This window comes from Phalacrocorax aristotelis, chromosome 17 (genome assembly GCF_949628215.1).
Source record: "Phalacrocorax aristotelis chromosome 17, bGulAri2.1, whole genome shotgun sequence".
NCBI lineage: Eukaryota > Metazoa > Chordata > Aves > Suliformes > Phalacrocoracidae > Phalacrocorax > Phalacrocorax aristotelis.
In genome coordinates, this window is record NC_134292.1 from 1,879,943 (window position 1) to 1,901,567 (window position 21,625).

Consider the following 21,625-nt stretch of genomic DNA (forward strand, 5'->3'; position numbering starts at 1 on the left):
GTATTGAGAAATAAAGATGACAAATTTTAAACAGGGAAACACCTTTCCTGCCCTCCTTCCTGGCTCAGCTTCAGTCCAACACCTCTCCTTCCTCCCTGCCTAACATCAGCTCCCCATGTTTTCACCACGTTACACTCAAGCCCCTCACTCCCTGAGACGAGGCAAGGAGCAGCTCAGGTTAGGTTTCTTTGTGCCGCTCCTTGCTTCTTACTCCTCTGCTCTGACATGGGCTCCTCCATGGGCTGCAGCCCCTCAGGGATGCCCCTACCCTGCTGTAGGTCGCCCACAGGTGACAGCCCCCCACACTGTCCCTGCTCAGGCATAGGGTGGCTCCTCCCAAAAATGTGCCTCCAGCCACGTCCCAGCAACATCCCTTTCCGCATACCTCTTCCCTGCCATTTCTCCAAACGTATCTCTTAATATTTCTCCTGTTTTCTAAAGCCTGCCATCAGGCTGGAACACTGCCCTTGGTTGGACAGCAATTAAATGATTCACCTAAAAGCAGAACCAGGCACTACCCTGACCCCTCGCCCTGGCAGACATAGGGTGGGTGTGGCCTCCAGGAGGAGAGGAAAGCTGCCACAAAACACGCGAAGACAGATGTAGTCTGAAGGCAGGTCTTGTCTGAACATCACGGTACACAAGCCAGTAGCCCTGTGTGTGCTCCTTTCCCCAAAAAAGGTACCATATAGTGTATATACAGTCACTGTATATATCTGTATATACAATTTTATGTTCACCTGCCCAGTGAGTGCAATGCTTTGCTCACTGGACAAGCGAGATGCTCTGGTGTGCCACAGCAAAGACTGGATAGAGAGGCTCTGAGAAGGTTTCCCTGTGGGAGAAGAGGATGGTGCAGGAATCAGGGTCATAAAAGAGCACCTCCCCTCCTGCAAAGTCCACCAGCACCCCAATCTCGGCCGGAGACTTGATCAGCTCCACTGCCTGCGGGTGACCAGCGTGCAGGAACCTGAACTCCTTGTCATAGCGCGAGAAGACCCAGGAGGCAGTGTTGAAGCCCAGGCGGACTTCGTTGGCAGACCCCTTCCGCGGCAGGGAGCTGTAGCAAACCCCCAGCTTGTAGGCAGAGCTCTTCTCCACGTTGATCCTCCACGCACAGACTCCCGAGTGGAAAGCCACAGCAGCCAAGGCATTGGGCCAGTGGTCAAATCGCTCAGGGCAGTCCAAATCCACCTTTGCTTTCTTGGGGCTGAAGGTCAGGGTTTTCCTGTCTTCTGATAGGCTGAGCTGGGGGCTGGCAGTTTTCTCGTCAATGTGAATCTCCTGTGAGCCTGCAAGAGAAGCCATACAGTGAGCGCTGGCTCCGTGGCCCCTGCTTGAACTGCCCAAAGAAGTCATGGCCATCAGAGACACAGTCTGCTCCCCCAGGGTGGCACAGTGTTGGGGGCTGGGGCTGGGACAGCAGCTCCCTGCAGGCTCCCCTCTAAAGGCAGGGATAGAACAACACAGAGACTCATCAAAGCCCAGATTTCACCAGACACCTCTCCACCTTTCCACTAGAAGTCCTGCAGAGTCAGAGATGATGCTGCTCATCTTACTCTGTCCCTAGCCCCGCGTCCCCACAAAACACAACTCAGCAGGTTGGGCTCATCCCACTTTTGGGAGAGACCCAAATGTAAGTTCTGTCCCTTCCCACCCCCACTGCGGGTGAGCAGGACCCGATTTCTCCTCCCCCAGAGTCAAGAGCCTTCACAAGGGCTGTTTGCAGAAAACCTGCAAAGCCGGTAATACAGGAATGAGGAGGAACTGAGAGGGCTGGGCAGGGGAAATCCCTTTCCTCCAGTAAAGTCCAAGTCATTAACCAACCTACCCTGAGCACTTTTGGGGCAGCCGCAGGGGGTGGCACCAGGCCTTAGAGATGAGCACGGCCATGATTCGATTTGGTTTTGCTGCCCAGCTGCCCCTGTGCCATGGTGCAAACCCAGAGAACTGCAGCCCGGGGTGAGCGCCAAAGAACACCTGCACCTGCCAGGGGTCTGCTCCACCTCAGACCCGCGGGCTGAGGGCACCCAGCACCGCTCACCCTGCCCTGGCTGCACACTCCCCCCCCTGCCGTGAGACCCCTCAGTGGGCCTGCAGATGGGGTGTGAGTACTGAATAACTGCACAAGTGCCTCCCTCGCTCTGTAAATTCACTAAGCAAAGAGACAAGGCTGATGCCCAGCTGACTCGCCTGCTCCTGGGGAGACTGAGTTTCCACCTGCGGGTGCCCCTCCTTGCCCTGCCTTCCCCCACCCTCACTTCATTCATTTTAGGTCTTAAACTGCCAGGGAAACAATGCTGGAGCAGGTGAGTAATTTGCTCTCCCAGCCCTGCCGCCAGCAAGAGCTCTACCATAGCACACCTGCTCCAGCCATTTCCCAACCACCCTCTGCTCAGCATCCAGCACATGGCAGGATGAGGCCCTTAAAAAATCAAACTATGACACTGCACCCTGAACAGGATCATCCCAGAGCCTGACCTGCTCCAGCACCTGCACAGACCCAGGTCAGCATCCCTCCGAGCAGCACCGAACAGCAGCAGTGCTGGTCAGGGGGTTTCCTAGGGCGACACGTGCCTCGGTGCTCCCTGGCAGGAGACGAATCGAGGCCAAATTATCAGTTTGCACAACATGGAAGTGCTTGCATGTTAGGTGGAAGCTATTGCGGGCAACACCAAGCAGAAAGAAGAGCTGAAGACAGCATCCCCTTCTAGCTGAAGCAGACAACCTCATTCGTTTGATCATTTATTTCACTAAAGAGCAGCCAAATGCTTTGCAGCGTGCCTGCCCGCCACGCTGTGCCCTCCATAGGTCTCTGCAGCTGTATTTGCCTGCACCGCCTATTTGTAGGTTGACTTTCCAGGAAGCCAAACACTGCTATGAATTCATAGAAAACGAGCAGTACAAGACTTTATCTTCCTCTGACAGAAGAAGGGCACTAAACCTCATTGTGCAACACACATCTAGCCTAGGTATGGGCTTGCATTCAGGTGTTCAGGGATCATCTGTGTGAGGGAATACTACCCCAACGATGCCCAGATAGCTTCCTTGTGGAATTACAGTTCCAGGGGAGCGTCTGAGGGTGGGGAAGCACCGGTAGAGTAACAGCAGAGCAATTCAGATCAGCAAATTTTCCCACACAGACAAGTGTTTTGTCATGATTAAATCTTCCCTCTGCATATTCCTGTATAGTCTGATGAACAATTCCACTGAGAATTCATCTCACTCCAAACTCTGTTTTCTCTGTCTACAGTACCCATCAGAGTACTGTACTGGCCTTCAGAGAGACAAGGGGTGCTGAGTAGGTAAGTTATCATGTTTAACATCTCTGTAAAGTACACATGCGTTAGCTGCAGCACACTTCACTACTTTTAAAAATCAAAATTCCTATTTCCAAACTCACACATCTGAAATTAAAATCCTCGTACCTAGACTTAGGCACCAAGGCAGAACCCAGACTCAACCTGGTCCCTGTGCAGAAGGGCACCATGTGGCAGCCCAACGTCTTAGCCAGCTGGGACAGCTTCAGTCTGTGTCACCTCCACAGAGGGTCCTCCATCAGGTCCCCAGCCTGCATCACTGCGTACCTGCCCCCCAGCAGGGCAGATGCAGGTGGCCATGAACCAAGATCCCTCCCACAGTGGTACCAGGAGATTTACATCATCTCTTGGTTTAAGGAAGAAGCTGCCAACCCCAAATGTAAGCAAAACTGAAGCCTGGATGCCAAGCACAGACAAAGGAACCATTTTTATTTCTGAGAGTGAAATGGAGATTCTTTTGCCTGCTGGTTTCCAAATTTTTGAGAGGCAACAGGCAAACTGTCAAGGCTAGGAATTTACTTTTTTCAAGCCAATAAACAAGACTGCCTTTGGGAGGAGGGACCACCAAGTGAAACATAACATTACTGTGTCTTAATGAAAGCTAGGACCGCTGCAGTTAATATTAAATCTCTAAGGCTAGGTCCTGGGTGGACTATGGACTACTGAGGTAAGCAAGGATATGGCAGGCATCCTCAGCATGCAATAATGATGTGTTAAATGTAACCACAAAACAAAACCAAACTCAAAAACCCAAACCAGAGTGTAATAATAGCACCAACAGACCCACTACTAGGATCGAATGCCTTAGAGTCATTATGTTTGACAAGGATACAATTGTGAAAGGAATCCATAAAAAAAAAAAAAGTCACAACAAAGAGAATTAGGGAAACGTTTCCTGCATGACTTGACAGCTCTGCTGAGAACCCATTTGACTTTGCCAATGTACAGCTGCAGGAGTTTGCATGACTGCCAGCACTCAAAGACTCAAAACAGGGAAATTGCCACCTTTGAGGAACACAAAATATGTTTGAAACACCCTAACAATGGCCTGGAAGCAAGAGTAAAAGCAAACATTTTGCAACCAGCAATTCAAGCAGATCACAGCCAGAAGAACGTCTCTCCCTGCTCAACAGAGCTGACACCAACCTGGTAAAACCATACCCAGAGCATGTCACTGGCCTGACAAACACCTCCGATGCAACCTCAGCTGTACAGCAAGAGCTGAACTAGATCACAAACGTCTCTAACAAACCACCAACTCGTGCACAGCCACAATCTCAGCTTATGATCAGAAAGCTATTGCATTTACTCGCTTCTCATTCCAGCATGTCACAGCATCTCACAGACGCCACGCGGGTGAGTTCACCCTCTTAAAAGAGATTTTAAAACATAAGCAGCAGGCCAATGCTAAATGTGGTAAAGAAGAATTTCTGTGACGCCAGCATCAGCTTCACCACTGTCACCAAGTGACCCAGGAAACAGCAAAAGAAATCAAGTGAGGTTAATCAACAGAGCTGATAAAACACCGTCTTTTCAAACCTCTGTTCGCTTCTTAGCCACAACCAGCAGCTTCAAGCCACTGTCCCCCCCTCCCAAGTCTCCTACAGCTGCTGCTGCCCCCCTGGCTGGGGGGCTCCAAGGAACAGGCTGGGACAGCAAGGGCAGGATACGCCAGGGCCGGGGCAGGACACAGCATCAGGATGTTGCTTTGGCACAACAGGAATGAGCATGCAGGAACCCTCAGAGAGCATGAGACCTGAGCGAGACACTGACCTGCAATGCAGCAGAGAACAGCAGAGGCCCATAGTCGATGCAGCAGTGGACTCTGAACACAGGTCTGATTAAAGTTTAACTTCAGGGACTCCTGTGGCTCTAAGATTCCCTCCGCCACCTCTGTCCTAGCAAAGGAACACAAGAGTTATTTCGAAATACAATGATTTATTGACCAGTGCCGGGAGGTGTTTAAGATCACTAGGAAGTATGACAGAAATATGAGCTGGTGCAGTTGCAAGAGGAGCGCTTGCTGCAGAGAAACTGCACCACGGGTTTCTGGACAAACTCTCCTCCCATGATACTTTCGGTTGGTTTTGATTACAGTCCCTTCTGAAAGGACCTCAGTGTTTCAAAATACAACCCCAGCAGCCTGAGTCAACATCCTCCTCTCTCAGCAGGCACAGATTAAACACATCTGAGAGCGGCCATGAAGGTACAAGAGGAGCAGAGTGAACAGGCTGCAGTGAGAGAATCAGATTCCCCTCTTTCACAGCAAAGCCTCGCTGTCAGAGCAAAAGGGGATACAAGAGGAGAACAAGCCGAGACTCTGGGTTTCATATGGCATAGCAAGGAGAGCAAGGATTTGCTGGGTTCCTGTGGCCTGTAGCACACACATGAACTCATGGTTGTAAGTAAAGGCTCTGGCACTGGCTGCTGGTGATGTGCTGTGGCCGATTTCTTACACTCTACAGGCAGGCTCCAGGCAAAAATACTCCTGAAACCCCTCTGGGTAGCAGACTCCAACCAGTGGTAGCTAGCACCCTCGCAGCAGCCGTGGAAATAAATGCCTGTAAAAATGCAGCCACCAAACTGCCTGCTCAAGGCAGTCCAACAGTATTGACAATGACTGTCAGAAATGCTGACACCTGCGCTTGGTTCTCCCCTCCATGCAGCCTCTCCGTTGGGGAAGGAGGCAGCGTGAATGCAGAGCTTAGGTGCGCTGCCCCTCCAAGCGATGCTGTGCCAGCAGCCCCCCAGGCACGGAGCGTACCAGCTTTCCAGGTGGACAATCCTACCTCCTGCCAACAGGCCAGGGACAGGCTTGCTCCATCTCCCAGGGAGTCCTGGGGGGTTTTCTAAGGAGCTGGAGAAGGTCTCCCATAAGCAAGCTCCCATAAGGCAGCACATCGGGCAATGCCTCTGGGGAGACGTTGCCCATGGAGCATTTCTAGGTGCCAAGACTTCTCCATCTTGAGCTGCAGCACAGCATGTGAAGCAGAAACGAGAGGCCACGCTGGAATCTCTGTGCTCTGTCCTTGTCCTCAGCAAAAGCAGTGCGAGCAAGGAAAGAGTGGGTGTCACCTGCTGCCTGAGCAATGGCACGCTGCTCACAGGGGGAGCCATGGAGAGTGCAGGCAAGCTTGGAGCAGGGGTCAGGGAAAGGACCAGGAGCAGCCAGGTACCAACCTCTCGAAGATCTCTTGTTCTGCATGCTGGGGACAAGGAGAGAAAGAGTCATCACAGCTGAAATTCCCCCCCGATAAAACCCCAAACACAGGCTGGGGCACAGTAAACCCAGGACCCAGGGAGCACTGTTCTCCTTCCTGACCCAGAGAAACCACTCTTCACCCCAACACTGGCCCTGGGGAGCAGGGGGAGCATCCAATGTCCATTTTCTTCAGCTGCAGCACTTTCTACTCCCTGACTCAGAAAATGAGTGGGAATGGCTGAGGGTGATACATCTTCTACATCTAGCTAGGGGTAATGTCTGTTGCACCAGTGGGACTGGGTGGCTGGGTGACAAATAGCTTGCGAAGGGCATGGGAGCATCCAGAGCCTGCCGCTGCTCTGCTACATATGCAAGTGGTGTGAGAGCAGAACGCTGCAAGTACAGCTGGATCGTCTGGCACAAGGGAGACATGTGGGAGAGCTGAGGCAGGTGGAAAGTCTCAGACCCACAAAGAACAAGCTCTGACTCCATACTCTCTGGTAGACACCAGTCTGTCTGCATCTGGGAGCTCCTATCGCTGCACCCTGCCTTGCCCAGAGTGTGAAAACCCCAGCCCTAAGGTCCACCCTGAGCCTCTTCCTCCACCCAGTTAGGGCAGGCTGCAAGAACATCCTGTGCTTGCAGCAAACAACCCCCAAAGCTTTCAGTAAGGGGTGAAGCTGCAGAGGACCTAAGCCAAGAGTCAGATAACCTCATCATCAGCCCCACTTGTTTCTGTACCTGCTGGCAATGGTGCATTCTCAGGGTACAGCCCAATTAGCAAACTGGTAGGGAAATATCTGATCCCTGATCAAATATGAGCTGCAGAGTGCTCTACGTGCCTTCCACTTTCCTGTGACATGACACGTAGCGATTCCTGATAGACTCAAACAGCAACACCAACAATCCAAGGTGGAGAACATATGATCCCTATTTCTCCTCCACTATATGGCAAAAGGAGAAATTGAGGGTCTCGCTGTTTTCTGCCACAGGCAAATGATGGATCTTGCTTTCCATCCTCTACTCTCTAGAGTGAGGCCACAGCCCAACCAGCTAAGATTCTGGGGCAGGACAGAAGCTGCGTTTCCCACCAAAGGAACAGACATCTACCTTCTGACCGTGGGATCAGTTATTTTTTCCAAGCGGAGCTGCGGCCTCCCCTTTCAGAACGTTACATGAGGCAACCAGAGGCTAAGAACACGGAATAGGAAGTGCAATGCCTACCTGCTCGCATCTACAGCGAGACGAATCGCTCAGGTAAACTGAGACAATTTAATAGCTAGAAAAGGAACCGCGCAAAGTGAAGCACAGGCTGCTTTGCACAGTAAATAACCCAAACAGAGGTATGCCAGACAACAGGGCACACCTTCAAGAAGAGCTGCAGGTGCTCCCAAGGGTCACGTTTTGATTAAAACTAGACAGAACATTAGAAAATTGGTGTCCCAATTGACTCCTGTAAGAGCAGCTCTCAACCCATAGTTGTCCGGGATGTCAAGCCTAAGGGCATCTGAGAGCCAGTAGCTTCAAGCCAAGATCTTGGAGACCTGGCCCTGGGTGGTTCTGAGTCTCACTGCAAGCGAAACCAGAACTGGGCAGAGCAGATGCTCTAGGAACCACTGAGAAACCACAGGGACTTGTCAGGACCAGGTGAAGAAGGTTCCTTGAGCTAGACCTGCAATCATAGGTCCTGTCCAACTCTGCCTCCTTGCTGTCAGTGCAGCAAGCTGCTAAACACCCTATTTAAGTTCCATAATATCCATGATAAAAAGTCTAGATCACTTCTGGACTGACTGACCCATCCCTCGGTACAAGGAGCAGCACTCACCACCAGGCGCTGGTCATCCAGGTTGGTGATCATGTCCACCAGGTAGGTTCGGAGGGCAGCCAGCTTCTGTAAAGCCTCTGTCCAGTGCACCTCTTGGGTCAGGATGCTCTGGTGCGCCCGCTCCTCCTCCACGTGCACCTTCTCCAGCAACCGCTGTTCTTCATTTTCACATGCGTTCCCCACAAAGGTCAGTCTCTGGATTACCAGCTCCCGAGCCGCATTGGCTGCGTTCTGCCAGAGCAAGGAGAGAGGAGAAACATCAGCCTTGCTTCAACTCCAACAAGAGCACCAACCACTGCTGCCGGCTTTCTGTGGGCTCACCTGTTAACATTGCTCTATTAATTGAGCCCAAGCCACAGTAATCACCACAGTGCAAGCAGAGGTAAATGGAGCAACCAGTCTGAAACCTGCCTCCTGGCCTAACCCTAGGACCTAAGTAACCACATATGAGGGACCAGGTCCCACCCCTCAGCAGGTTGTCCTGGATCCGTGAGTAGCGAGCAACAGAGCCACCATGAGACCTGCCTTTTGTCCTCAGTGACAGAGGCACAAATAAAATCAGGAATCAGTAAGACACTGGTCCCAGTGGGATGTTTGACAGCTGTACATTAATAACAAGAAATTTATTGTTTGTGTACTTTTTTTAGGAAAATGAAGCAAGAATCACAGGTGTCCCCTGGGACTCCTCTTGCAGAAGATGTGGGGTAGGAGGGAGAAAACCCCTGCACACAGAGGAGACCCCCAAGAGCTCAGCATCTCTGCCGGGAATGGCGAGCACGGGAGCATGCAAGGCAGCACACTCCACCCTGCGCTGGGAGAAGGGGCAGGGACTTACCAGGACGCCCTGGTCCTTGGCAGGCAGCACCTCGTCCACATGCCGGGCGATGGCAGCGCTCTGCAGCTGGAGCCGCTCACACCGATCCACGATCTTGTTCTGGAACAAGAAAAGCAAAGTGGTCGGCAGTGCCCAGGCCTCGATGGGCGATGGCGGCCCTGAGCCCCCCACACAGCCTGCCCAGCCAGCACTCACTAGGCGGCCAGCTAGACCCATGCATCACCCCATAGAGAGCCCCCTTCCCCACAGGGGACCCCTCACACAGCCCCACACCCTGCCAGGTTCCCCATGGAAAGCCTCGCCTTCCCCACACGGGACCCCTCACACAACCCCAGATCCCACTAGGGCCCCCACACCCTGCTAGACACACCAGAGAAAGACCCCTCCCCACGGGGGACCCCCACACATGGTCCTGCACCCTACAAGGCACCCCAGAGAAAGCTCCCTTCCCCATGGGAGACCCCCTCACGCAGCCCAACACTCTACCAGGGCCCCCACACAGACCCATACACTGCCAGGAGTCCCACAAAGAGCCCCCATCCCCACATGGGACCCCCTCACATGGCCCCCCACCCCGCCAGGAGCCCCACACCCTGCCAGGTTCCCCATGGAGAGCCTTCCCCTCCCCACGGGGGACCCCTCACATGGCCCCACACCCCACCAGGGCCCCCACACAGCCCCACAGCCGGCCAGGAGCCCCACAAAGACCCCCCAGTCCCCACGGGGAACACCCTGCGTGGCTCCACACCCCACCGAGGCCCCAGAGAGAACCCACCTCCCCACGAGAACTACTCACACGGCCCCACACCCCACCAGCGACTCCCACGCCCCGCCAGAGCTCGCCGGACGACCCCAGACCCAGGCACAGCCCCTCTCCCCACACGCCCGGGGCTCCCCTCGGCCGCCGGTGGGCACCGGCGAAGGGCCCCGGCCCGCGGCTGAGGCGTCCCGGGGGAAGGGGCTCCCGGCTCCCCGCTCACCCGCAGGGCCGCCGCCCGCTCCGCCAGCGGCCGCGGCCCCCCGCCCCGCTGGGCCATGCTGCGCCCCGGCACCTGCCGCGGGGGAGGCGGCGGCCCCGCCCGGCCGCTCCGCGCGCACACCGCGCGCACACCGCGCGCACCGCTCCGCCCCGGCCGCCGCCGAGGAGCCGGGCGGCGCGGACGGGACGGGACGGGACGGGACGGGACGGGACGGCGGGGCCCGGCCCGGCCCGGCCCAGCCCCCGGTGAGTGCGCGGCGGGGCGGCCCCACACGGCCGGTTCCCGGGGCTGGGCTGCCTGCCTGCCCTGTATCCGCCCCGTGGGGCTGGGCCCGCGGGACCTACGGTATCCCCGGATCCTTCCCAGGGGCTGCCCCACAGCCTTCCTGTGGGGCTGCCCCAGCTACCGGGACCTGTGTTGCCCCCGTGCCCTTCCCAGGAGCCGCCCCGGCTGTGGGGACCTGCATTGCACCCGCCAGGCCGCCCCGCGCCCCCTTGAGGGCCTCGCCCCATCTACAGGGACCCGGGATGCACCCGCTTACCACCCACGGGGTCACCCCCGGCCGTGGGGACCCGCCTCATTGCTGTGGGGTCACCCCCGGCCGTGGGGACCCGCCCCATTGCTGTGGGGTCGCCCCTGGCTGTTGGGACCCACCTCAATGCCTTGGGGTCATCCCCGGGTATAGGGGATCCGCCTCATTGCCATGGGGTCGCCCCACGGGACTCGGCTGCCCCTGTGTCCTCTGCAAAGATGGGGTCTCTCCTCTTCTAAAGGATATTTAACACCCCATGGAAATGGGGAGAGGGCTCTGCTATGATTTCCGTGCCCGCTGCTGTGGATGCTGTAGTTTCCTTATTCCATGGCATGGATTTCACTGCAGTGCCTGAACAGGCTTAGGCAGCAGCATGGGTTATTTCTTAAAAACAATGTAGTAAAAAAGTTTTTGTCTTCTGTTAAGCAACGCGTTTGGGGGGAAGGGAGGACAGGAGGTCCTCCAGCGTGAAATTCAGCATTCTGGAGGCGTAGCTCTGTATGGATGGGTTGCTGTGGGATCTGTGTGTTATTAGAGAGCTTTGTGACGGACCAGGTTCACGATAAACCTGTGTAGGGAAGCCTGCCAGACAGTAAAACCTCAGATGAACATCCTGCTGAGCAACTACTGTTCTTGTTCAGGATTCAGAAAAATCTACCCTTTTTAGCAGTGGGCAAGAGGCAGGACAACGCAGACACAGGACAGACCTGCTTCCACTGCAGCCTCCAGCGGCCGCTGGCAGCTCTCTGCCTTCACCAGCTCAGTTTGAGCTGATGTGCAGGAAGGGACAATTGCATGTGTATATTAACCACACGAGTGGGGAAACTAACTGCTGGTTGGGAGGCATAGCAATCATCATAATTTTAAAAAATCAGAATTTACGTCTTAGTTTTTTCCTAGAATCTTGTTTTGCAGGAGAAACATCTTCCAGAGTTCTCCCGTTATCAAAGAGAAATCATGTTTGTTCCTATCGTACTGAAGCGATTTTGACACTCGGTCTGATTGAATGAAGTAAATTGCCAAATTATCTCTTCCTCTCAGCTGTGAGATTTTATCATTCTTCACATCTTTTGAACATGCAAGCTCATGGATAGAACAGGCGGAGATTAACTGGGTATTACTAATTGCTAATCACAAAGGCTGTAAGGCTAAAATTACAAAGGGAATGTTTTGTAGAAACCCAACCCCTCTTGCTTAGTGCTTCCAGTGTTCATTTCCAAGTTTTTGCAGGCAGAGCCTCGAAGCAGGCTTGTTCTTTGCTGGAACAAGCAGGTGGGGGTTTTTTTCTGATTTTTATTAGCAAATACTACAGATGCAAAAGACAGGAATGCTGATGTACACCTAGTACAGACTAAATCCAATTAGTGTGTCTTGAGCTAAGAAGTAGTCACTCACTGTCATTGAAACTGGTTTCTGCTCAGTGTGTGACCCGCGAGGATGAGGGAGAGGTGCTGCCTCGGCCCGAGCCCTGCTTCGCCAAAGGCTCCTCCACCCGGACAGCTGCTCCTGCAGGGACTGGCTGTCGTGATGCCGCTCGTGAGGGATGCCCTGGGACGAGGCAGGCTGGTCTCAGCCTGGACAGCGAGTATTTTTTTGCTGAATGCGTCTGGGTTATCAGGGTGGCGTTGTACAGCCTGGACCTGGGGTTGGAGTTTGGACATAGAAGCTGCTGTTCCCAAAGTGTTCCTCAGCCTGTGGAAAGACCACTTCGAGCTTTACAGCTGAATTCAAGCTGTATGACGGTGTTTGCATTCAGCAGTCCAGAGATTGGGATCTCCAGGAAATACAGAAGTCAAGAGCAGATACTGGAGTAAGAGGAGGTGTAAGGCACCAGAAGAATTACAGGCAGCAGCTCCACTTCTATCGTGGCCTCACCAAGCTTGGATGTTCTTAAAGTGCAGCTGTAAGGTCCCAGTAACCTCACCTCTGGAGCTGGCTCTGCTCTAAGCAAAAGGTTTGACTAGGGAGCTCTAGATGTCTCCTCCTCTGAGGTTTTTCCTCTTATTCTGAATGAAGTTAAGATGTAGATAATGTGTTATCAGCATCTTACCCCATATATGTAACAAGCAGAAACCTCTCCACATTCCCAGTAATGCTGTGTCTCCTCAACCACAGGTTGCGTCCCAGCAGCAGGTGCCCGAGATGCTGATGTGATGCTCACCACTGCTGGCCGTGGTGGGAGCCGTGCTCATTAGCAGGGCTATGGGGAAACTGCAGAGTAAAACCAGCTTCCACACCTCCAAATACAGGTAAAACAACTCCAGATGATCCTGTCTTAATAAACCGGTTATGAGAATGAACAGAGAATATAGCAAGCACGTGGTTTTAGTTTTGTTATTGAACGTATGAATCAGATTTTCATTTTTGACCCTCGCTTCTAAAGTCTGCTCAGCTTCTTCGGGGGGACTGAAAGCCAAAATCAAGCCGAGCATGTAAATGTGGCCGGTGGTCGTGCTCGGTGATGGCTAAGGCAGAGCTCTGAAGGCTAACAGCTCCAGGGGTGCCTGTTGGCCCAAACATCCAAACTGCTTCATTGTCTCTTCAGAGACTGTCACCAGCCTTCATCGGCAAGATGAAATAATTCAGTATCTGGCAGCAAGGTGGCTGATCTCTGCCTGGAGATCAGCTGAGAGCGCAGAGTGGCAGCAGGGGGGACTCAACCTGCTTGGCAAGGCTGGTGTCAGAGCAAAGGAGAGCAGCAGAGCCTGAAAGGTGTTAGCAGAAGTGAAGGCTGGTAAGGTCAAAATTTTTATTCTTTGTACCAGCATGGAATGAGTAAACATCTAAATATTTACCAGCTCTAGAGGTGGAATATGTCTACTCCATCTCACCTAGTCCAGGAGACGCATTTTGTCCATTCACAGCTTTGCTTCAGTTTTCTAAGGGCAGATGTGGTCATTCTCCAGCCCCACCAGTGGTGCCTTCTCCCAGGCCTCAGTCTCACTGGGGAACGGCACCCCGACTTGGCCTTAAAGCACCCTGCAGCTCCTGCCGCTGTCTCTCTGCCTGCTGCAGGGCCAATGGCTCCGTGGACGAGACAGGACCTGTTCGAGCCATTCAGCGGCACGGCCCTGCGCACACGGAGGCCGTCACTTCTGTGGCTGCTCTCAAACCGGACCTGTGTGTGTCAGGAGGAAGGGATAAGGTGAGGTACCACCTGCCACGGGGCACAAAACAGTCACAGGCAGGAAAATGAATTGACACATTAGGAAAATCAGGTTTAAATGAGAGCTTTAAACATTTCTGTCAATGGTAACAACTTTGTCAGTTCCTGAATTTAGAAAGAAAGATGAGCTTAGAGTGAGGGCACACACTGAAGCACATTGAACCAAATTCTATAACCTCTCCAGAGCTCAGATCACATCAAATCCTCTTACCCAGGCTTGGAATCACTAGACTGGCCCTTCTCTGATGTTACCTGGCAAGAGATGGCCTCTAAAGACAGTTGTATATGCTGTATGAGCTCAAAACCAGAAGAACCCATTCCCTCTCCAAGCTTGGACTGTGCACAGGTCTTGGTATAACATAACCAAGAACATGCATAACCCTCCTTCACCCGCTGTCCTGTGGCCGCTGCTGATTGCCTCTCCCTGCTCCTCCACAGAGTGTGGCTGTTTGCAGCTGGAGATCCGGGGCTGCGCTGCAGCGGTTCATCGGGCACGAGCGGGAGGTCACCAAGGTGAGCAACCGCCGATGGTGTGCAGTGGGGTCTCCTGTACTGTTACCGGTCAGAAACTGGGGAACCAGGAATGATGGAGCCATGGTTTGTCATGCACACAGGGCTCGCTTTGCTCCGTCAGAAAGAGGGACCAGGGTTTCAGAATGCGCTAGGTTTTTCCCAAGGTCCCCACTTTGCTGTCCAGGGAAGCAGCACGGGGTGGTTGCATCCAGACTAAACAGGGCTCCAGGAGGCTTGGATGTGTGCCTGACTTCTCCTCCAAGAGGCTGTGTATTAAAAAGTCAGGATGAATTACTAGGTCAAGTTTTTGATTCAGAGATGCTATTCACTTTTCTTTAGGCCTCATTCTGCTGGATTTGTCGTTATTCTACAAATCAGCCGTGCCTGGGAACAGCAGGGCTTTAATTGTCCTTCTGGCATCTTGATTACAAAGCTGAATGTGCCACTTGGAAAGCAAACATGCAGGGGTCTATAAATCTGTGCACAGCGTGGTCGGTGCACCTCCGGCTGGGGACCCAGTGGGTCCCTGTGCTGTGGGTATCGGAGGGACGAAGTGGGCTTTGTTCATCTCAATGCTCAAAGCATCCATGCAGTGGGTTTTTAAGGAGGTTTTTCCCATAAAATTAATGGTTTCTGAAAACAAGATCCGAGAACACCCATCCACCATCCAGCTCTGTGGTTCTGAGAGGACGTGGGTCCCGCTAGCAGGTTGTACAACCTAGCTGCCCGACATTCCCTGCCACGACACACACGGCCACAGTACGGGCTGCAGCAATCACACTCAGGCTGAGCAGTTTCCTGCGGCCCCACTGCATCAGGGTTTGCCTGTGGCAGGGATCCGGCAGAGCAGAAACAAGCAGGAGTCTCGGCATGAGCACTGGGCGATCCGGCACGTGCACATCCAGCATGCACAAAACAGAGTTTGAAGGTCAGGCTCTCCCCAGTCACGTTTCTGCACGTCTTGGGCTTTGACACGACAGCAGGAGTGTTGTGCTCTCCCCACGCACAGGTAGGCTGGATGGGGAGCCTCAACCGGCTTCTCTCATCTTGTCCTTGGCAGGTCACCTCTGCCCTTGACTCAAACAGAGTCTTCAGCGCATCCCGGGACAAGACAGTGATGATGTGGGAGCTTCACGGGACTTCGGGACCAAGCCAGCGCTTCCCAGGACATGACCTGGTTGTTACTGGACTGGCTGTGAGCCCGGGTGAGGGACAACACGCTCCCATTCCCCAGGGATTCCTTGACTTTTCTTGACCATTTTTTTCTGTTAACTTGTGGTTGCAGATGCCTCCCAGCTGTGCACGGGTTCACGAGACAACACCGTGTGCAAGTGGGACACAGAGACGGGAGAGTGTCTGGGCAGAGCCACTATCTCCAGGAACCTGGTAGGAGCCGCTAGTTCCTTGCATCCTATCATGGCACCTCACTGCCTACTCAATTATTTCACACATGAAACCATGTAGTGTGATTTTTCTCTGAGCTTGATGCTACAAGAAGCCTTTGAGGCACCACACAGGTTGTATGTGCACCTGGTTACTCTGTTCTCCGGGTAACAGCAAATCCAGGAGCACAAAGATACCAAGAGACATACAGCACTTTATTAATGCTCTAACTCAGAGCTGTTAGGAAGCACATTGTGCAGTGGGAGCTGCATTCCCTTTGGTACCACCCCAGCAGTGGAGCTGGTGTGGGCATGGTCTTCTGGTGCTCGTGGTACCCCTATTCCCATGTCTCTGTGTCCTGTTGAGCTGCTGGCACCTCCCTACCTGCAGGTCACCCCCAGTAACCCCGACGGGATTGAACCTGGTAGGGGAGCTGCTTTGGTGGGAAGCAGAAAAAAACTCATCCAACATTTCTTACTCACAACCTAGCACGAGGAGGGAGAGGATGGGAGCTTGGTGGCTGTATATCTATGGGCAGCCACCAGCCTGGGCTGCATGCAGAGGTGGGCTTCTGCTCATCCTTTCCTCTCTGCAGGTCACACACCTGTGCTGGGTCCCTGGGGAGCCTTACGTCATCCAGGCCTCAGAGGATAAAACAATCAGGTAAATTCTATGTGTGGCCACAGAGAAGGGATTTACAGCCTGGGGCACATGGAGATTATGGAAGATGCCAGTGCACAAGGGGCTGTTTCTCTGGCTGTTTGTCATGACCACCTGGTCTTCCATACCCTGCTGGGGTGGATAGAAGCCACCTTCCAGCTCACCTGGTCTTGGAGCGTGGTCTCTTGCCAGGGGAGGACAGTATGGGGACACCCGTGGCTGTAAGCAGCACTGGGTGGCGACTGTGGGTAAAAAGGAGAATTTATAAAAAAGAAAGCTCAGCACAGCTGCTCTGGCTAAAGATTGATCCAGGACAGATAAATGCAAGGATGCAGTGAGAGCTTTGGGAGCTCGGCTTGCTGGGAGGAAGGAGGGGGACTGTCCCATGAGGGATGGCAGCGAGGGCACAGCGTGAGGGCGCAGCGAGGGTGTGCGGGAGGGTGTGGAGGGAAACCCATCGTGGCACTGATGCATCAGAGTCCCCCTTCCCCACTCCTGTTCCTTCCAGGATCTGGGACAGCCGGGAGCTGCAGGTGGCACACACGTTTCCAGCCAAGCGGCACATTCAGACGTGCTGTGACGTGAGCCTGGACGGGCGGTACTGCCTCAGCAGTAGCAGTGGCTCCGCTGGGGAGGGCGGCGAGGCTACCGTGAGTTTGCTGGGCAGCGAGTCCTGCTTTTTCTGGCTTTTTTTGTTGTTGTTTCGTTTTGTTTTCTCCAATGTCCACGGCATACAGTGGAGGGCAGCAGATTAGCGCTCCAAGGATCTGCGTGCTCCCGCTGCATTGGCCTTATGCTGGTGTCACCAGCCAGAGCCAGAGCTTGGTGTCTTCCTGTCAGTCCCTTTGGTAACTCTTCTGCTCAGAGAATATCTGAGCAGATATTCTTCATGAATAAAGCACTGGGCTTTTGTTTCAGTAATGGCATCGAGGAGCACAAGGTTCTTGCAGAAAGCCTGTAAGGGACACCTCAAATCCCCAAACCAGGGATTCAGTCCTGCAGGTTCTCAGCCCTGTGTGTGAGCATCAAGAGGATGAGATCAACCCATCCCAGGGAGAGCAGGACTGAGGACGGGAGCAGGCTGGAGATGTGGTTATCTGCCCACACAGTCTTAGCCCATCAGCTCTAATGGGTGTGGGCACATCCTCAAATAGTCACCAGTGGTGAAAATCCTTTGGGGTTTGAAGTTCTCCAGGACTCTGAGCATGGGCGGAGGACAAGGGCAGCAGACATTGTACTCTGAGGATTGGCAAGGAGCTTTTTATCCAAAACCACCTTCCTTTCTTTGTAAAACAGCTCCATGCTGGCAAGTGACAGTAACAGAGCCTAAACTCTAAAGGCTACCTGTTGCCTTGCAGCTGTGGGACCTACGGCAGACGAGGAACCGAGTGCGTGAGTACAAGGGGCATTTCCAGACCACAACGTCGTGCGTCTTCCTTCCACGGGGCCCAGCTCTCGCCCCCAGCATCGCCACGTCCTCGTACGACAGCAGAGTGAAGGTCTGGGACCAAGACACTGGAGGTAGGGGAGGGCCCTGCCTTCTCAGTGTGCCTTACCCTAGGATAAAAAAACTTCTTTTGCTCCTGTCTCCTGGTGGTAATGGGCACGATGAAGCCTGAAATCTCTGGGTTTTACTCTAATCCAGCTGCAGGGCAGGGTGGAGATATGGCCCAGAGCAGACCAGGAACTTCTGCTTCCCCTCCAGGGAAGGAGGGTGTTTGGGTGCATAACATTGGAGGTGATGGGTGTCCATCATAACCTAAAAGGAAGTAATGACAAGGTGGCTTTAAAAGATGTGTCCAAGTTCAGCAGTGAAAGAATAAATGATAAAAAGAACAGAGGAACTCCAGGACTTCCAGCAGATGCAGCCAAGTGCCGGGTCCTGCCCTTGGGTCACACCAACCCCAGGCAGCGCTGCAGGCCTGGGGCAGAGGGGCTGGGAAGTGCCCGGCGGAGAAGGCCCTGGGGGGGCTGGCTGACAGCCGGCTGGGCATGAGCCAGCAGTGCCCGGGTGGCCAAGGAGGCCACCAGCCCCCGGGCTTGTGTCAGCACTGGTGTGGCCAGCAGGAGCTGGGCAGGGATGGGGCCCCTGTGCTCGGCACTGGGGAGGCCCCACCTCGAATGCTGGGCTCAGGTTTGGGCCCCTCGGGACAAGAAGGGCCTTGAGGGGCTGGAGCGTGTCCCGAGAAGGGCAGCGGGGCTGGGGCAGGGTCTGGAGCACAAGTGTGCTGGGGGGCGGCTGAGGGAGCTGGGGGGGTTTAGCCTGGAGAAGAGGGGGCTGAGGGGAGACCTTACCACCCTCTGCAACTACCTGAGAGGGTGTTATAGTGAGGTGAGTGTTGTCTCTTCTCCTAAGTTACTAGTGACAGGACGAGAGGAAACGGCCTCAGGCTGCATCAGGGGAGGTTTAGACTGGATATTAGGAAAAATGTCTTTACTGCAAGAACAGTCAGGCCCTGGCACAGGCTGCCCAGAGAGGTGGGGGAGTCATCATCCCTGGGGGTGTTCAAAAACTGTGTAGACGTGGCACTTGGGGACATGGTTTAGGAGGCCTGGGGGTGTTGGGTTGACGGTTGGACCTGATGATCTTAGAGGTCTTTTCCAACCTTAATGATTCTGTGATTCTATGGAAGTTGTACAGAATAGAAGTGCAGAATAGAGGGCTGGTCAGCAGCTGCCCTCACTTTGATCATCCTCTTGAAGCAGAATCGCGGGCATTTCGGGGTTAACCCTGCTTGCTGGAGTACTTGGTGAGGGCTGAGTCCTCCCCCCACTGGACACAAAGCCTGTTTACCTGCCAAGCCCTGCCATAGCAGCAGGCTTGTTAGTAACGCCTGGTGCAGAAGGCAGAGACCTCCTGGGAAGCAGTTCAGGTTCACAGACGGGCACCGAACGCAGTAGGTCTCATCAGCATTAGACACTCCCCGTGGCTAAGCACCTCTCCAAATGCAGTTATTTAACATAGGATGAAAATAGAAACCTGATGATCTCCCACAGAAAAGCTCCCACCTTCTGTTTCACTTAGCTCTTCTTTCACCCTTGCACCTGTGCACGCTGCGATGGCAGCAGGGTTGGCAGCAGCTTTGTTTTGATCCTATTGCCTTCATAACTGCGTGACCTTCGCAGCCGTCAGCCTTCATTCAGGTGCTCTCGGAAGGGTGTAAGGCACGACGAGTTGCCTGTACGTCTGTGTTAGACGCCGCTCTATTAGCAGCTTGGCATGGGGTTGGTGTCTCTGCATGGGTACTGCCCCAGGATTTTTTTTTAAGAATAGACGCAACCAGAAGGGCTGACATGGTGCTGGATATTGTAAATCTTATTTCTGTTTCTCTTCTAGTGATTTGTCAAAACGGCATGTTGAGTGTAGTACAGCCCTTAGAAAGAATTTTTCTGGACTGTAAGCAATTTGGGAGAAAACAGGCATGTTGGGAGTGCCTCCACATGCACCCTGCAGCTCTTCCCAGCAGGGTCTGTCTGTCCATCCATCCCTGCATCCTCTCTAAGGAAGGGGCAGAGCCCGACCTCAGCCTGGATCCATGTTAACTGGGCCATGCGGAGATCCTCTGTCGGGCTTATGGGGGTGGAGGGTGTCTTCCGGAGGGCAGGTCCCGACACCTTTGGACATGGGGACCTGGGACAGTGAGGGGTGCAGCTCGCACTCCTTGGGTAAGCAGCACATGGGCAGAGCCGGGAGGTGGGAGGTCGGTGTGGTCGTGGCTCATCTTGGCAAGCCAAGTGTCCTGAGCGACTTCTCTCTTCCCTCCCCAGCCTGCCTGGCCACCTTGTGCCTTGAGGGATCAGGACCGCTGGCCTCCCTGGCCGTCTGCAACAGCTCCACGCTGCTCTGTGCCAGTTTGAACTCAGGAATTCATGTACTCCGTCTGAGTGACCATGCGGACCTGGTGCTGGAGGAGGTGGCAGTTTTTTGATTGTAGTAACCTTCCCAACAGAGACTGCCCTGGGAGGGGATGCGATTCCCTGAGAGCTCCCTCCCATCTGCAAGCACCAGGAGACCTTGCACCTACAGCGCAGCCTTGTGTGATCAGCAGGGCAGGGGCATTTACTGGTTTCAGTCTGTGGGTGGCGGGAAGGCCCTAGAGCTGTCTAGAAGAAAAGCCAGATCATGGTTGTGCTCAGGCCAAGTTCTCACTCCTGAAAGAGCCTTGTGCATTTTATTTACAAAGCCTGGGTACACGCTGCACCTGCTGGGGGCAAAGGGAGGAGGAGATGAGCTGTGAGAAGCCAAGGGGCAGCACTGAATGGCACCAGGGCACCAGGCAGGGAACGCTCGGCCGCCTTCCCCTTGCTCCAGTTGAGCAGAGCTGAACACACCGACAGAAACCCTGCACTGGGATTTACACTCCAGGAACTACGTGAGTGCAAATGCCAAAACACTCACTGGTATCCAAAATTTCATTCTAAGCCAGCTAGAAACATGGGAGCCTGCAGGGCAACTGCTGAGCCAGGGCTGTCCGTGAATGGCAACCTGCTGAGAAACACCCGGGGGGGGCTTGTCCTGCTCTCCAGCTGGCAACGGGGAAAAGAATCGGTCTTCTCTTCCTTCTGAAGCAGACAGAAATCAAACTTGGGTGTTGTGAAGTACCTGTAATTTCTCCATTCCTTAGTCAGACCCAGAGGCTAGGGTGCACATTCAAGACGTGTTTTGATTTTCCAGAATGCATTTGCAAAACCTCCATTTAAAGAACAACAAATAAGAAAGCTCCCCACAGTGTAAGTTAGAAAAAGCCAGTCCTACAGTGAAACAGCACCTTTGTTTCATCTCAGGTGAGCACAGCAAAAACATAAGCAGGAGATGCCTACACAGATTTGAAATGCCCAGTTCACAAGACGGCTCAAGGAGCTAGGATGTGCGGCGGTACGTGGAAAAGAAAAACGTCCCTGGCGTTTAACATCCACTGTGAGCGAGTACAAAGGGGGTGCAGACCTCCACACGCAGAGACTACCTTTGCGGAGGCAGGGGAAGCAGGGTTCCACATTCCCGTAACTCTGCCAGCTAGATTTTCTTTCCTTAAATGCAAATCAAGTTTGAGACCACAGGTTCCTACCAAAGGCTCTGTGAAAATGGAAGGTAAGAAGGGTGCCTACAGAGGCTGTACAACACACCATACTGGAGGTGGCCTGTGGCTACCTACAAGTGCTTAAAACAGACTGGAGAAAAACCTGTGAGCCTAACTTGGAAGGGAGGGCG

The 21,625-nt window shown here is 53.8% G+C and overlaps 2 protein-coding genes across 2 annotated transcripts; one reads left to right on the forward strand and one right to left on the reverse strand.

Moving 5' to 3' along the window:
- Nucleotides 1–603: 603 nt before the first annotated feature.
- Nucleotides 604–10,462, reverse strand: BSPRY (B-box and SPRY domain containing). The gene is made up of 6 exons (XM_075112421.1): nucleotides 10,163–10,462; nucleotides 9,183–9,281; nucleotides 8,348–8,578; nucleotides 6,501–6,526; nucleotides 5,094–5,218; nucleotides 604–1,292 (listed from the first exon to the last, which is right to left on the reverse strand). The coding sequence occupies exons 1-6, from the start codon at nucleotides 10,217–10,219 to the stop codon at nucleotides 766–768; spliced, it is 1,065 nt and encodes a 354-aa protein (XP_074968522.1). The 5' UTR covers nucleotides 10,220–10,462; the 3' UTR covers nucleotides 604–765.
- Nucleotides 10,312–20,574, forward strand: WDR31 (WD repeat domain 31). The gene is made up of 10 exons (XM_075112418.1): nucleotides 10,312–10,407; nucleotides 12,810–12,943; nucleotides 13,710–13,839; nucleotides 14,299–14,373; nucleotides 15,434–15,578; nucleotides 15,659–15,759; nucleotides 16,352–16,419; nucleotides 16,925–17,066; nucleotides 17,775–17,937; nucleotides 20,185–20,574. Exons 2-10 carry the CDS (start codon nucleotides 12,897–12,899, stop codon nucleotides 20,343–20,345), a joined length of 1,032 nt encoding a protein of 343 aa, XP_074968519.1. The 5' UTR covers nucleotides 10,312–10,407; nucleotides 12,810–12,896; the 3' UTR covers nucleotides 20,346–20,574.
- The last annotated feature ends 1,051 nt before the right edge of the window (nucleotides 20,575–21,625 follow it).

Bases quoted from the DNA above. Each gene is read 5' to 3' on its own strand.
- BSPRY (XM_075112421.1), bottom strand. From the start codon at position 10,219: ATGGCCCAGCGGGGCGGGGGGCCGCGGCCGCTGGCGGAGCGGGCGGCG. The intron at 8,579-9,182 runs GTAAGTCCCTGC...TTGCTCTGGCAG, and splicing joins CCAAGGACCAGGGCGTCCTG to AACGCAGCCAATGCGGCTCG. The intron at 5,219-6,500 runs GTTGGTACCTGG...TTCCTTTGCTAG, and splicing joins GAACAAGAGATCTTCGAGAG to GACAGAGGTGGCGGAGGGAA.
- WDR31 (XM_075112418.1), top strand. From the start codon at position 12,897: ATGGGGAAACTGCAGAGTAAAACCAGCTTCCACACCTCCAAATACAG. The intron at 12,944-13,709 runs GTAAAACAACTC...TGCCTGCTGCAG, and splicing joins TTCCACACCTCCAAATACAG to GGCCAATGGCTCCGTGGACG. The intron at 16,420-16,924 runs GTAAATTCTATG...TGTTCCTTCCAG, and splicing joins TCAGAGGATAAAACAATCAG to GATCTGGGACAGCCGGGAGC.